This window comes from Balaenoptera ricei, chromosome 14 (assembly GCF_028023285.1).
Source record: "Balaenoptera ricei isolate mBalRic1 chromosome 14, mBalRic1.hap2, whole genome shotgun sequence".
Classification (NCBI taxonomy): domain Eukaryota; kingdom Metazoa; phylum Chordata; class Mammalia; order Artiodactyla; family Balaenopteridae; genus Balaenoptera; species Balaenoptera ricei.
In genome coordinates this window covers 5,533,725-5,548,158 of record NC_082652.1, presented here as the reverse complement: position 1 = coordinate 5,548,158, position 14,434 = coordinate 5,533,725, and the positions used below count along the sequence as shown (strand labels likewise).

The window sequence follows — 14,434 nt, the reverse complement described above, 5'->3', positions numbered from 1 at the left end:
AACAGAGTATGTTGTCATTGGAGGGGTAGCAGCTCAGAGTCACGGGCCGACTGGGTTATTAGCACTTACAGTTGGAACGTGTGTCAAGAACTGTGAAGGAAGAGATGGCATCCGTGAGGACCCTGAGCTGGGCCTCCTGGCAGTTCCCCCGTGAGGCGTGGCTTCCCTCTGCTGCTCCGTGTCGGGTGGAGGATGTGTCCAAAGCTGGGGCCGGATCCCTGGGGTCTATTGCTTTGCTGCATCCAGGACGGGGGCCTCCCCATGAACGTCACCAGCCCAAGGGCCCAGCTGCACGCTGCGGGCCACGTCGGGGTGGCTCAGGGCGCACGGTGTCAGTGTCACCTTATTCTTCCCTCTTTCTCCGCCCTCCACGTGCCCTGGGTTTTACCTGCTCGTCAAGCCTCTGTCCCCGTGGCTGGTGCCTCAGTTCAGGCTTAGGTTACTGGGACCATTGCAGTCGCCTCCCACCTGGTCATGCTCCTTCTGTTTATTCTGTTACAAGGTGGGCTGGGCCCCAACCCCTCCAGACCTGCTCCCTCAGCCACCCCAGACCACCCTCTCTTCCCAAGGCGGGGCTTGTACTTTCCCACCCTCCATTCAGAGGCCCCCCTCAAAGCTCCGTCGATCTCCCCAGTCCCCCCTTCACGTCCTCACTGCTGGGGTTGCACTCAGCCCCCATGAATTCCCGCAGCCCTCGTTGGTACCTGCGGGAGGGGCGTTTCTTGCGCGCTGCCGCATCTCAGACCTGGGTGTGGGGCGGAGCCCACTGGAAGGCGTGCGCTTGGGGGCGGGAGATGTCTGGCTCACTTCCGCCCCCAGCCCCACGTCACGCCTGGTTCTGGGCCTCGGGCGTGTCTGTTGACGAGAGTTACGTCGGTGTCATGCCTTCCGAGGGCATCTGTCCAGGCAGCCGGTCAGGATCCTGTCCCCTTGGAGTGACCGAGCCCCTCTGCCCCCTGGCAGGTGTCTGGGTGCACGGCGACTACTGCAGAATCAACCCCAAGACCAGGGGCATCATCATGCTGGGCCGAAGGTGAGGGCCGCGGACTTGGCTTCTCTAACCTGGGGCCACGCTTCCCGAGGCGTCTGGGCAGGGAGAGCGGGGCGCTTCCCGTGTCCGGGACCCTTCCATCTGCTTGGTCTGCGGGGTGGGTTGGCTGCCCCACTTTGGGCCCTTCCTGGGTTCTTCCTGTGTCAGCTTCCCTGGGGTGGGTCTGGGCCTGACCCACATTTCTGTGCCCCGCAGTGCTGGGTCGGGGGGCTTTGGGGTGGGAGGCCCGCGGCCGACGTGCCCCCCCGTGTCTTGTCTGCCGTTGCTACGGCCCTTCCCAGAGTGAAGGGAGGAGGGGCGCCCGCACCCGGGAGGGGGGGAACCTGTGTGGCGGGGGGGCAGGGAGGTGGCCGATGTGCCCACACAAAGGGGACCCCCTTGATAGCTAGCTTTGAGTTTAGAGGGAGAAAGGGGGGTGGTCGGGATCAGGAGCTGGGGAGGCCGCCAGTAATGACGGCATGTTGTCGTGGAAAGGGGGTGACTGTCCCTGGGGCCCCTGCGACGGGCCTCACTCTGGAGCCGCCGTGTGTCCATGACCTCGTCTCTCTCTCCAGCGACGGCACACTCAACCCCAACGGAGTGCGATTCGGCAGCTCGGAAATCTATAACATCGGTGAGCATTCTCTGTCCCGGCATTGTTCTCAAGGCATCCAGGAGCGACGCAAGGACTGTCTCAGCGGGGACCTGCTTTCCAAAGATCCCACCTTTTGGCATAACTCTTGCCCCTTTGCCTCCGGGCGTGAGAATCGACACGTATGAGCATGTCCTTCTTTCTAGAACATGCCTCGTCCACACTGCTTGTGGCTCAGAAAACCTCAGGACAGGATTCTTAAGGTCCTGTGGCCCATCCCCATTCCATTACATCTCATCCTCACGGTGAGCTCCATCAGGTTGGTCAACTGTGTCCACTCTTTATGGGTGAAGAAAGACGCACAGAGAGGTTGTGTGATTGCTGACAGTCACACAGCACCATCCAGGACGCCAGATAAAGACAGTGGGCCTCATGGATGCACAGTAGAGTCACCTGTGAGCCTTCAAAATGTCCCACCAGGGCCACGAAATCAGCCTCCCAGGGAGGCGGCCTCATGCAGATGACAGAGTCCCAAAGTCATGTCAGGGTTGTGTAATCAGGGTGGAATCTTGATCCATGTGATTCCAGCCTTTCTTCCTCCCACGAGTGGAGGACCCTCGCCGCGGCACTTGATTCCTTTCCTTATTTTTAAATTTGTAATTGAGCAAGTAAGGCGGGTGCCCGGCTCCTTGTAAGACGTCAGTCCTTCCAGCGCGAGCTACAGCCCTCTGACCCTGCTGGGGTGGGTGTCCTGCTGCCTGTTCCCCGGGGCTCTTGCCGGGGGGCGCCAGGGGAGCCACGCGGTCCCCATCAAGGTGGGACGGTGTGAGAGCGAGGCCCTGGCCCTGTCTCCGCAGTGGAGGCCTTCAAGGAGGTCCTGGACAGCCTGTGTGTCCCCCAGTACAACAAGGACGGGGAGGAGAGGGTGATCCTCTTCCTGAAGATGGCTTCCGGCCACACCTTCCGGCCCGACCTGGTGAAGAGGGTCTGCAGCGCCATCCGCCTGGGCCTGTCCGCCCGGCACGTGCCCAGCCTCATCCTGGAGACCCAGGGTATCCCGGTACGGCCCCCCAAGAGCCCGCGTGCTTCCGGAGCTCTCATCTAGACGCTTGCTCATGCTTTATATATAGTTGGTGCCCGTTGCCTGGCAACCCCATCCTGTTTTCTTTTCTGCCATCTCCCTCTCTCTGTTTTTTTTTTTTTTTTTTTACTCTTCCTAAATTGCATGTAAAGCAACTTCTGCTAAACACCAGTCCTCAGAGGGTAAGCAGGCCCAGCCTGGCACGTCCAACTGGCTTTTCCCCTGTGTGGTTTTAGCGTGTGCTCAAATTATTAATGTGAAAATTAATTTTAACTTTTTAAAGAGTCGCTGGGGTGCCGTTGCTCTTGCCTTTTAATTTTAAGTTCTGCCTGCAGAAAGAAGATTTGAATCTATTTAGAGGCACGGCTCCAGAAAGCTGCCCCCCCTCCCGCCAATACTTTGTTTCAGTTCGCAGTGGGGGAGGAGATGCACTCAGATCGGATCACGGCTTTAACTTGTGTGCTTACAAAACAAAGGCCTCTGTCAGCCGAGAAGGCCTCTGTGTATACACGTGTGTGCGCACACAGCAGTGTAAGTGCACAGCGGGGCCAAGCCCGCAGAGTAGCTGTTCACAGAGGCGGGGACGGGAATGGGTTAACTGGGCCACCAGGGGAAGGAGAGTCTGCCTGTCGCTCCCCCAGCAGGGGCGGGCGTGTGAGGTGCAGTTAGAACCAGGGCTTTTTATACCGTCCACACATTTCCTTTCCACTTTGGTTATGCGTAGGACGGGCCCCGCGGCCTGGGAGCTCTCTTGTCTCACTCGGCGGGCGACTCCCGGTGACACTGTGCAGACAGTGGCTCTCAGGGAGAGGAGGGACTTCTTGAGTCAGTGACACTCACTGTCTTTTCCCTGGTGAGGGTCTTAGGCTTCCCTTCAGTGGATCAGTTCTGGATCTGGAACAGTTTGGGGAACTAGAATGTGATAGTCCCCTCGGCTTTATTTTGTTGAGAACGAATCTGTGTCCTTTGCTGCCGAAATGGTGATTCCCAAACTGTATCTGCTCCCAAGAAGAGTGGAGCGATTTGCTGGAAGGTGAGGAGCGTCCCGGCCTGTCTTTCTTTCCGTCCTCAGCCTGGCTCTCGCCCCCTGACTTCCGGACACTCAGTTCAGCTCTCTCCTCCTCCGTCCGCTTGGCCTGTGGAGTCGTTTCGAGGGTTCCTGGGGCTTTTTTCAAGTGCCCTTGTGTTCTCAGATCCCTGTGGTCCGAACTAATGGAGCACTTCGGAGAGGATTCGCCCTGTGTCACCAGGCTGGCGGGGGTCCGGCGCAGCCACAGGGACTCGGGGCTGGACACGGCCAAGGTCACGGCCGGGGGTCTGGTCACACCAAGGGGAACACGAGCGGGCATTTGAGGCCCTGCCAGGCTGGAGGGCCCGGCGGCCACGACTGCCCTGATCTCAGCAGGTCTTCGTCACTGGTCACAGCTGACGTGCTGGCCCATCCTGACGGGAGGCTGTGCCTTATCTCTTGGGTAGGGGGGGTAGGGAGGGGGCCAAGCAGGAGTCCAGGGACCTTCTGCCCCACCCCCCAGCCCTTCTCACCAGGAAGCAGGAGCAGGATTTCTTGTAAAACAACGCCTTGTTTGTTTTGTCAGCTGATGCAGGCTGTTCTTGGGGCTTTAAAGCACAGAAAGCACGCGAGACGCTTGCATTTCAGGGCGAGAGGGGCTGACGACGCCTCAGTGGCAGGTGGTCCCTCAGAATCCGGTGCTCAGATCCTTAATTAGTTCACATGTAGACCGAGGTTTTCAATGAATGAATTTTAATTACATCTCAGGATAAAAAAAAAAAAAAGTGCCAGTGCGAGGAGAGATCAGGGCACCAGCGGCTTTATTAAAGGGCTCTCTGTTTGTTCCAGAATTTTCCTGGTCCCTAAACACTCCAGCACAGCTGCCAAATGACCATTGGGGTTAAAGATGAAACGCGTGCTACGAATTTTAGAGGGGCCTTTGAGCATTTGGACAGAGTCCGACTATGGGAAAAGCAGTGCCCCATCTCATTCAGATGACGGTTCTGGGGGAAGATTTGCCGGAAGTTTGGTGAGGCTCTTGGACGAAGCTCACTTTCCGGTGGTCGGGGACAGTCACAGGAAGCCAGCCCACTCCTGAAATAAGCTAGTCTTTCTAGTATAATACAGTGTAAGAAAGTAAATGTAAGCAATAAAGAGGCAGTGTAACAACGAGGCACGTCTGAGAGCTGTGTGCGCCTTAACTCATCGGCTTGCCCACAGCCTCGGGGTGGTGCTCTGGTCCCCAGTTTATGTTCAAGGGGACAAACCCAGGTTAAGGAACTTGCTCACAGTCACCCACCGAGAATCGCTCGCTCTCGTCGCCCCAGGTCACAATGGTCGTTTCGGCTTGGATGTGCCCAGATGTCAGAGCTGAGGGACTTTTCTCCCCTTCGGGTCTAAATGCTCTTTCTGTCTGCTTCCTCCCCTCCCCTGGCAGTACACCCTCAACGGCAAGAAAGTGGAAATGGCCGTGAAGCAGATCATCGCTGGGAAAACCGTGGAGCACCGCAGAGCCTTCTCGAACCCCGAGACCCTGGATTTGTACCGGGACGTCCCCGAGCTGCAGGACTTCTGAGCCGGGCCAGCTGGCACGTCCCTGAGCCACACACGTCTGTCCTGTCACTTCTGTGTGTTCAAGAAGTTACTTAGAGGGACTTCCCTGGTGGCGCAGTGGTTGAGAATCCGCCTGCCAATGCAGGGGACACAGGTTCGAGCCCTGCTCCGGGAGGATCCCACATGCCGCGGAGCAACGAAGCCCGTGTGCCACAACTACTGAGCCTGCGCTCTAGAGCCCGTGCTCTGCGACGAGAGAAGCCACCGCAATGAGAAGCCCGCTTGCCGCAACTAGAGAAAAGCCCGGGTGCGGCAACGAGGACCCAACGCAGCCAAAAATAAATAAATGAATAAATAAATAAATTTATAAAAAAAAAAAAAAGAAAGAAAAGACTTAACCTACGGCTCTTCGCAAAGGAGTTTGCACCAAGTCCGTAGGCTGGGGAAGAACGATTCTCTGTTCTGCGGTTTCACCTGGTGGGTCCCTGACTCTTCCACCCGCCACAGGGGGATCCTGACCTTCAGGGGCCGAAAGGGAGGGTTTGGGTTGTGTGTGTGGCAGTCTGGAGAGTGTGTGTCTTTGCACACTCGCAGGGAGGAGCTGGGGTCTCCTGTGCGTGCACCGGCATGGCTGACACCTGGTCCCCATCCAGGGCCCGCAGGCATCCTGGTGACGGCTCACCCCAGGGCAGTGACCGGCCTGCAGCCTTGTACTGTGGCTCCGTTTCCCTCTCTTAAGGCCCAGATCTCTTTCTTTCCTCTGTGTTGGTCTCCCGGCTCTGGCCGCCACCCTTCAGGGCCCATCTGTCTGCTGTGGCACATTACCTGTCACGGGGCCCGTCCCAGGGGGACTTTACAGCATCTCACGGCAGATTCTCAGGACCCCGGGCCGACCGCTCTCCCACTCTCTGTGTGTCACGGATGGAATCTGGGCAGCTCCTGGGGGAACCGTGTGTCACACCCAGCCATCGGTGCTCCCCAGAAGATAGAGTTCCAGTTCCCTTTGGAGAATGAGTGGGTTTCACGTTTTAATAGGATCTCTTAATTTCCCGGGCTTTGAGTGGTTTGAAATTTTTTTAATGTTAATTAAGTGTGTGGTGTGTGGGTGTTTGAAGGCGTGGGTGATGCCCACGCCGTGGGGAGTGTCACTCAGGGATGCGGACGAGCCCCCAGGCCACGGGTCCTGCTGAGGCAGAGCCGCTGGGCCTCAGGGGGCGTGGCCTCACTGCACAGGGGGCCGGGACCTGCACATCAAAAGCTTGTCGCCAGCAGCTGTATGTACTTTTGAATGTACTGTTCAGTTCAGCCTCTTAACACACTTCTGTCATCGTAATGTTCATTTTTGTATTTTTTAAAACCGAGTACGGTGAAAAACTTTCTTGAACCCTTTTTCTCGTGGATTATAGAAACGGGGCAGCACTGAGTTTACTGGAGCTAATTTATGACCACATTTTAAATGCAGAGTAAAGTCCGGAAAAGTGATTCTATCCTGGGATAGTAAAGAGGTTTCCCCTCAGGTGGCAGCTCTGATAAATGGGTGATAGGCAGAGTGTCCCATTCAGAAGGACTCTGAAGCCAAATCTCAGCTGAAAAAAAGTGCATCAGGATTGGCCAGCAATGTCTGTCATGGCTAAACGATGGATTGTTTCTTGTCAAGTGTGAATGTCAAGTATAAACTGGGTATTGTAAGAGATTGGATAGGTCTCTGCCAACTTAAAGGCAGACACACACACAATGTTTAATAAACGATTTCGAACTTCATAAAAAAACGGGGCAGGTGCTATGAGGCATTTAATACAGTAAGCATATACGTGTATGTGCACACACCCGTGCGAGTGGCGTGCTGCGTGTTTTCTCTGAAGCCGGGGCTGGATCTGAGGGCCTAAAGCTGGTGCTGATGGGCCAGCCAGGAGCCGCAACCCGCCGGGAGATGTTTGGCCCAGGTGGCGGGGGCATGTCCTGGGTCCCTGCTAGTTAGTGGCCGTGCCTGGTGCCCGAATGGCCCCATAGCCCTTCTCAGTGTGAAGCCAGCCCCCAGAGGAGGAGGACTTTCCTCACCCTGGGCTCCCCCAGGGCTCAGGGCTGCTGGGGTTCTGGATGGCACTTCCTCATCATTGCAGGAGCCGGGTGGCACTTGGGTCGTTCCTGGCTCTGTGTTGCAGCATCTGGGCTGCCTCCTGGCAGGGCTCATTTTTCTCGCGTCACGGCAGGTTAGAGGCCGCTGTAGGGCGGGTGCAGGGGCGATAGGTGCCCGGCTCCTCCTGTCCCCTGGGCTCCGCTGTGCTCGCGTGGGGCTGCTCACCCCCAGCGTCCCATCTGTGTCCCAGGCGGGAAGGAGGAAGCGACCAGGGCTGGGTGAGAGGCAAAGAGCCTGTCCCTCCTCGGCACCCCCCGCCCTTTGTATCAGCAAAGCAATGGCTTTCCAGGAAAGCCCAGCCAGTGCACACCTGCTTATGCCTCAGAGGCCAGAACTGGCCACAGGCCACCCCTCCCTGTGGGGGAGTCTGGACAGCTGAGTGCTTTTAAACTGGGCCTGTTACCTTTGTGTACAGGCAGACCTCATTTTATTGCACTTCGCTTTATTGTGCTTCGAAGATACCGTGTTTTGTTTTTTTTACCAACTGAAGGTTTGTGACAACCCTGTGCAAATCTGTGGGTGCTGTTTGCTCACTTCGTGTCCTTGTGTCACGTTTTGGCGATTCTCGCAATATTTCAAACCCTCCACCTGCAAAAAGATTACAGTTCACTGAAGGCTCAGACAGAATTTTTTAGCCATGAAGTATTTTTTAGTTAAGGTACGTACTTTCTTTTTTTTTTTATAATGCCATCGCATAGCTTATAGACTACAGTATAGTATAAACAACCTTTATTCGTGCTGGGAAACCAAAAACTTCATGTGACTCGCTCTATTGCGGTGGTCGGGACAGAACCGGCCATGTCTCCCAAGTATGCCTGTATTAGTTTACTCATGCTGCTGTAACAAATTACCACAAACTTAAACCAGCATGAATTTATTATAGTTCTGGGGGTCGGAAGTGTGACGCAGGTCTCGCTGGGCTAAAATCAGAGCGCCAGCAGGTGGTGTTCCTTCTGCAGGCTCTAGGGGGCGCCCGTTCCTTGCCTTCCAGCTTCTGGAGGCGCCTCCCTCCTCGGCTGGTGGCTCATCCCTCATCCTCAAAGGCTGCAGCATCTGACACCCCTGCCTCCCTCTTCCACGTACAAGGACCTCTGTGATTACCCTGGCCTCACTCAAATAATCCAGGATAATCCCCTATTTTAACACCTACCGATTAGCAAGCTTAATTCCGTCTGCAGCCTTAAATGCCCCTGGCCACATAACCTAATGTTTTCACAGGTTCCAGGGATTGGGATGTGGGCATCCTTCTGGGGGTGGGAATGGGATTATTCTGCCTACTTGGCTTCGCAAACTCTGCCAGGTGCTGTAGGGCAGGAAGAGGGAAGAGTGGTGGTCAGGAAGGCGTGAGCCCCGAGCCGGGAGGGTGGGCATTCGGGACCCCTGGTTGCTGACTGCCCCCGGGCTGGGCTTATCCTCCCCCTGTGACCGGCCTGCCAGCCTCCTTCCCAGGGCTCAGGTCAGGCCCTGGACCCGCGGCCCTCTCCTCCGGCCGGGTGCTTGGAAGCCACTTCATATTGACTGTGCCTGAGGAGTCGTTAAGGCTTAGTCGCCGTGCCCTTTAGTTCTGGCAGGACGTCCCAGGCCGGCTGAGCCCACGCGTCCTTATTAATAGGCCGCGCTGGACAACTTCATTAACGAGAGACAGATGGGCTGGAACAACAGCCCACTCCATCGCCCGCGGAGCCAGCTCTCCCGTGGAGTGCCTTGGCCCCAGCATCGCTCTTCAAAACCCCGGCATCTGCCGGCCAGCTGCACTGAGCCTTCCTCCCTGCTCCTGTCCTTCCCGTTCCCACCACCCATGTCCCAGCAGCAGCTCCAGGGAGCCTTAGGACCTGCAGCGTGGCCTGGCCGGGGCTGCGAGGTTCTGTGCCCCTGGTCGCCTCCCACGGGTGACAGAAGAGAGTAGGGAAGGAGAAAACGGGCAAGCTGACTTCTGGAAAAGTCTTCCATCCACCCGGCCCCGGATGCAGACCCTCCCTGCCGCCCCCGCCCTCCCCCAGCGTCACCCTGTCACCCCGAGCACCACTCGTGCACAAAACACAAGAACGGTTCCGGTTCATCAAGCAAATAGGTGTTGAACACACAGCCAAGGTGATGGGGAGCCTGTCGGATTCCGCCGGAAGCCCAAGCTGGCGTTGATGAGCCGAGTTGCCGTTTACATCAGCACAAACTCCTTCTAAAAGCCTGCTGCCATCATGTCCCCAAGCCTTGAAGGCTGTCATAAATGGAAAAGAAAAGGCCCGTTTAGATGATGTTTAAAATGCACTACGAGCTAAGTGCTGGCTCCTTGTCACGGCTGATCATCTTGGAGCGTGCCCTTGGCCGTCACAGCAGTAAGTGGATGGTCTCATAATTTCATTAGATGACTTCCAGGGGAGAAACCGTTGTTAAGTCAATTCATTATGCTCTGGAACAATTTCCAAACTTTTTCATCTTGGGACGCCCTCCCTGTGCTTCCTCCTCCTCTTTCTTTCCCTGGCTCAAACTGTACATCATGAGTCAGGCTAGGTTCTGGGGAGAGGAAAAGGGACAGCTTGGACCCAGTTTTCATTTTCTGGGCTTCGAGCTTGCCGGTCTCATCCTTCCTGCTCACCATTTACCTGCTCAGCGTGGTCTCATTCCTTTTGGTGTCCGCTTGCATTTTTCAATCATGACTCAGGATTTTCCTGGCTACATGTAACAGAAACCCCGATCCAAACTGGCTCAGGCGAAAAAAGGGTATTATTGGCTCACAGTGCTGAAAACTCAAGTGCTGCGACTAGCTTCAGGTGTGGCAGGATCCAGGGGCTCCGTGATGTCATCAGTGTTCTCTGCCCCCATATCCGCTCTGCCCTCCTCTGTGTTGATCACATTCTCAGATGGCTTCTCCTCTCAGGAGAGAAAGGTGAATACAGCTCCAGGCTACGTCCTCACAGGGCTGAGAGGGGAGAAACATTTTTTTTCCCCTAGTAGTTCCAACGTGAGTTCCCATGTTGAAGCTCATTGGACTGTTTGGATCATGTGCCCAAACCTGAGCCAATCACTGGCCAGGAGGAGAGACTATGCTGATTGGCTAAGCCTGGGTCACATGACTCTCCGGCAGGCGTGGAGCCGCCTTCTTCCAGTAAGCGGGACTGAGGGTGAGGAACGTGGGTCCTGGAGGAAAGTGTGGCTTTTCTTTAAGAAGCAGAGGCAGGGACTTCCCTGGTGGTCCAGTGGTTAAGACTCCGAGGAAGACTCAGCGCTTCCACTGCGGGGCGAGCGGGTTGGATCCCTGGTCGGGGAACTAAGATCTCACAAGCCGGGTGGGCACGGCCCCCCAAAAAAAAAAAAAAAAAAAGAAGCAGCAGAGGCAGCAACGAGCCCCTGTTTCTTTTCATCTTTTCTTAGGTGTCAGCCCTTCTCTTCTTTCCTCCCTGGTTCCTTCTTTCTCTAGGAGAGACTCCCTCTAACCTGTGTCTCTCGCCCTGCTCCTGGGCCCCTCCCCAGCTCGACAGAATCTCAGGTTGCTTGGAAAACAAGCTGGGTCCTGGTGACTTAGAATGGATTTCCAGATGAAGGAAACAGGGGTGGGCTGGGGAGAAATGTGCTCTGTTTTTCCATAACATAAACTCTGCAAAGTAAAGCCCTGAAATCTTAGGTTTGCCTTTAAAAGTCTGTGAGACTCTGGATTAACATCTAGCTGCCCCCCTCTGAGGCCTCTGCAGCCCAGGTGCTGGGCCAGGGGCTGCAGTGTGGGCAGGTGGGCTCAGCCCTCCTGGGGGGCCGACACATTGCCGCTGTAACTCCTGCCCACACCTGGGGCCCCTGCCCCCTACTCCGCCTCCCCTCCCCTCTCCTTCCTCTCTTCTCCTTCCTCCTCTCTCCTCCTCCCCTCCCCCTTTCCCCTCCTCCTCTTCCCCTCTTCCCCCTTCTCTCCCCACCCCTCCCATCTCTTGACTTTAGACCAATCACTTTCCCTCTCTCTGCCTCAGTTTCCTCACTCAAGACGTCGGATGATAAGAGACAACCACCTGCCATGGCTGGGAGAGGCTGCAGTGAGGCCAGAGACGGAAATCACTATAAACAAAGGCACCGGAATTGCTCAGGTCAAACCCTGTCTCACCTGCCTGAAGTTCTTCACTCCTCAAACCACCCCTCCTGAAACGGACTCACATCCCCTCTCCCCGGGAAGCCTGTCCTGCTGTGCCAGTCTGGGCTGACGTGTCCCGTCTGTAGTGGACACACCCTACAATGACCCCATAATTCCCACCCTTAGCACCCACACTTGTGTGTTAGCCACTCCTCTTGATGTGAGTGGGACCTGTGACCTGAGTCTAACCGATCGGATATGGCAAAGGTGAAGAGATTTTGCAGATGCAGTTTAGGTCCATAATCTCACTTTGCATTAATCAAAAGGAAGTCTATCCAGGTGGGCCTGAAATAATGACATGAGTCCTTTAAAAGAAGTTCCAGGCCTTCCCTGAAGTCAGAGACTCCAAGTAGCAGAAATTTCTGGCTTTAAAAAAGCAAGCTACCATGTATTCTACAGCCACAGGAAGTGAATTCTGCCAGCAATCTGAGGGAGCTGGGAAGGAGATCCTTCTCGAATCAGGCCTCCAGATAGAACACAGCTGGACCTCCACCTTTTTTATTGGCTGTGCCACGTGGCATGCGGGATCTTAGTTTCCCGACCAGGGATTGAACCTGTGCCCCCTGCAGTGGAAGCTCAGAGTCCTAACCACTGGACCACCAGGGACTTCCCCTGGACCTCCTGGACCTTGATGGAGCCTTGTGAGACCATGAGCTGTGAACCAGCTAAGCAGTGCCTGGACTTCTGGCCAATGAAAATGGTAAGATAATGTGTGTGTGTGTGTGTGTGTGTGTGTGTGTGTGTGTGTGTTTTAATACATTTATTCATTTTATTTATTTATTTTTGGCTGCGTTGGGTTTTCGTTGCTGCGTGCGGGCTTTCTCTAGTTGCGGTGAGTGGGGGCTGCTCTTCGTTGCAGTGCGTGGGCTTCTCATTGCGGTCGCTTCTCTTGTTGCAGAGCACAGGCTCTAGGCGCGTGGGCTTCAGTAGTTGCGGCTCGCGGGCTCAGTAGTTGTAGCTCACGGGCTCCAGACGCACAGGCTCGGTAGTTGTGGCGCACGGGCTTAGTTGCTCCGCGGCATGTGGGATCTTCCCGGACGAGGGCTCGAACCCGTGTCCCCTGAATTGGCAGGAGGATTCTTAACCACTGCGCCACCAGGGAAGCCCCGTGTGTGTTGTTTTAAACCTTTTAAGTTTGTGATAATCTATTCTGAAGCAATAGAAAACAAATACACCCTCTCAATGGCCCTGGCCTCAGCAGGTGTGATCCCACTCCGCTTAGCACCTTTCTGTGTGTGAGACCTGTCTCCTCAGCCTCACTCAGGCCCTTGAAGATGGGACTCTTCCTCCTTGTCTGTATCTCCACCCCTCAGTCCCAACCACAGAGTAAGCCTTCAATAAAAATGCTCATTTGAACTGGGACTGGCACCGTGACAAAAAGCCATCTCTCATCACAGGCTTCAGGCACAGTGGGATCCAGGAGCTGGGATAATGTGATCAGGTTTCAGCCTCATGCTCTCATGGCATCTTGTAAGGGCAGTAGGGTGTAGTGGTTAAGAGCTTGGGCTCTGGAATTAGGTTGCCAGATAGAATACAGGAAACTCAGTTAAATTTGAATTTTAGATACACAGTGAATAGCTTTTTAGTGTAAGTGTGTCCCCAATATTACATAGGACATATTTATAACAAAAAAATATTCATTGTTTATCTGAAATTCAAACTTAACTGAGCATTCTGTTTCAGTAAGTCTGGCAACCTTACCCTGGAACCAACTGCCTAGATCTGAATTATGGCTCTTCCGCTGTCTGTGTGACCATAGAGAATTTACTTACCCTCTCTGAGCCTCATTTCCCCATCTATAAAAGTGAGGATTAAAAAGACTATGCATCTCACAGGGTTGTGGTGAGAGTGAAGTAACCACATTGCCTATAAATAGTGCCAGGCATATAGTAGGCACTCAGTAAACATCATCTACTACTATAAAATCTTGTCCCTACTTTCTTCTGCAGAGGTGTTCATCTTTGACTTATTGCCTAAGTTCCAACAAAAGACCTGGGGAGAAATCTCATTGGTCTGGCCAAGGTCATGTGCACAATCACTGTGACCAGGGGAATGGAAGGTTCTGATTGGCCCCACCTGGTGGAGTGTGGTCCCCATGTCGGAAAGAAGCCCCGGGTCGCCCTGAGCAGGGGTCCTCAACCTGCGGTGATGCTTCAGGACCACTGGTGGGCACAGGAAACAGAAACAGCGTTTGCCGGAGGGTGCGGCTGGTGCTTATTTCCCACCCAGGCTGCGCTGGAAGGAGCTGATGAATATCACACCGCATCAAGCAGACGGTGGGCCTGCAGCGCTGATAATGATGGCCTGGGTCCCCTCTGTGCGCTGACGTCCGAAGCAGGTGCCAGTTGCCAAAGGCAACGAGCTTGTTTCTCGTCAGTCTGGGCTGTCCTGGTGGCCAAGGGCTGTGGCGCCTGCTGGAGTGTCTGTTTAGCTGTCCTTCTATAATGGACGGGGCTCAGGACCACAGCTTAAGGGCCTGGAGCCATTTGTCTGGGCCTTAGGCTGGCTGGTGCTAATAATAGCCAACATTGACCACGTGCTGGGCACTGTTCCAAGGGCGTGATCCTGACTATGAGCCTGGGAGGTCAATATCATCATTATCCCCATTTTGCAGATGGGGAATAAGGCACCAAGTTCAAGGAACTTGCCTGAGGTCACACAGGGCTGGATTCCAGCCCACGCAGGCTGGTTCCAGACGCTGGTCCTGACCTTCCTCCTGAACCTTTTGGAAAGGGCTTGCAAAGAATGGAGAGAATCCCTTTCTTGATAATCAAAACCTCATTATGTGGTCCTTTTTTTGGGTAGTTCTTTTTTGTGGGGTGGGGTGGGTAGTTCTTGCATGTCTAGATTGATATAAAAAAAAATCACACCTCAGTGAAAAAGATCAATTGCCACATACGGTTTCCAAGTCACTTTGACG

At 54.8% G+C, this 14,434-nt stretch overlaps 1 protein-coding gene across 2 annotated transcripts in view; it reads left to right on the top strand.

Annotated features, from left to right (window-relative positions):
- Positions 1–7,035, top strand: part of AACS (acetoacetyl-CoA synthetase) — a 52,403-nt gene extending 45,368 nt beyond the window's left edge. The window contains exons 15-18 of one of the 2 annotated variants that reach the window (XM_059893641.1): positions 964–1,033; positions 1,606–1,664; positions 2,480–2,682; positions 5,151–7,035. In XM_059893641.1, coding sequence (XP_059749624.1) covers positions 964–1,033; positions 1,606–1,664; positions 2,480–2,682; positions 5,151–5,288 — 470 coding nt within the window. In that variant the 3' untranslated portion in view covers positions 5,289–7,035. The remainder of the gene's footprint in view (positions 1–963; positions 1,034–1,605; positions 1,665–2,479; positions 2,683–5,150) is intronic. The other variant, XM_059893642.1, reaches the window with a different exon arrangement.
- The last annotated feature ends 7,399 nt before the right edge of the window (positions 7,036–14,434 follow it).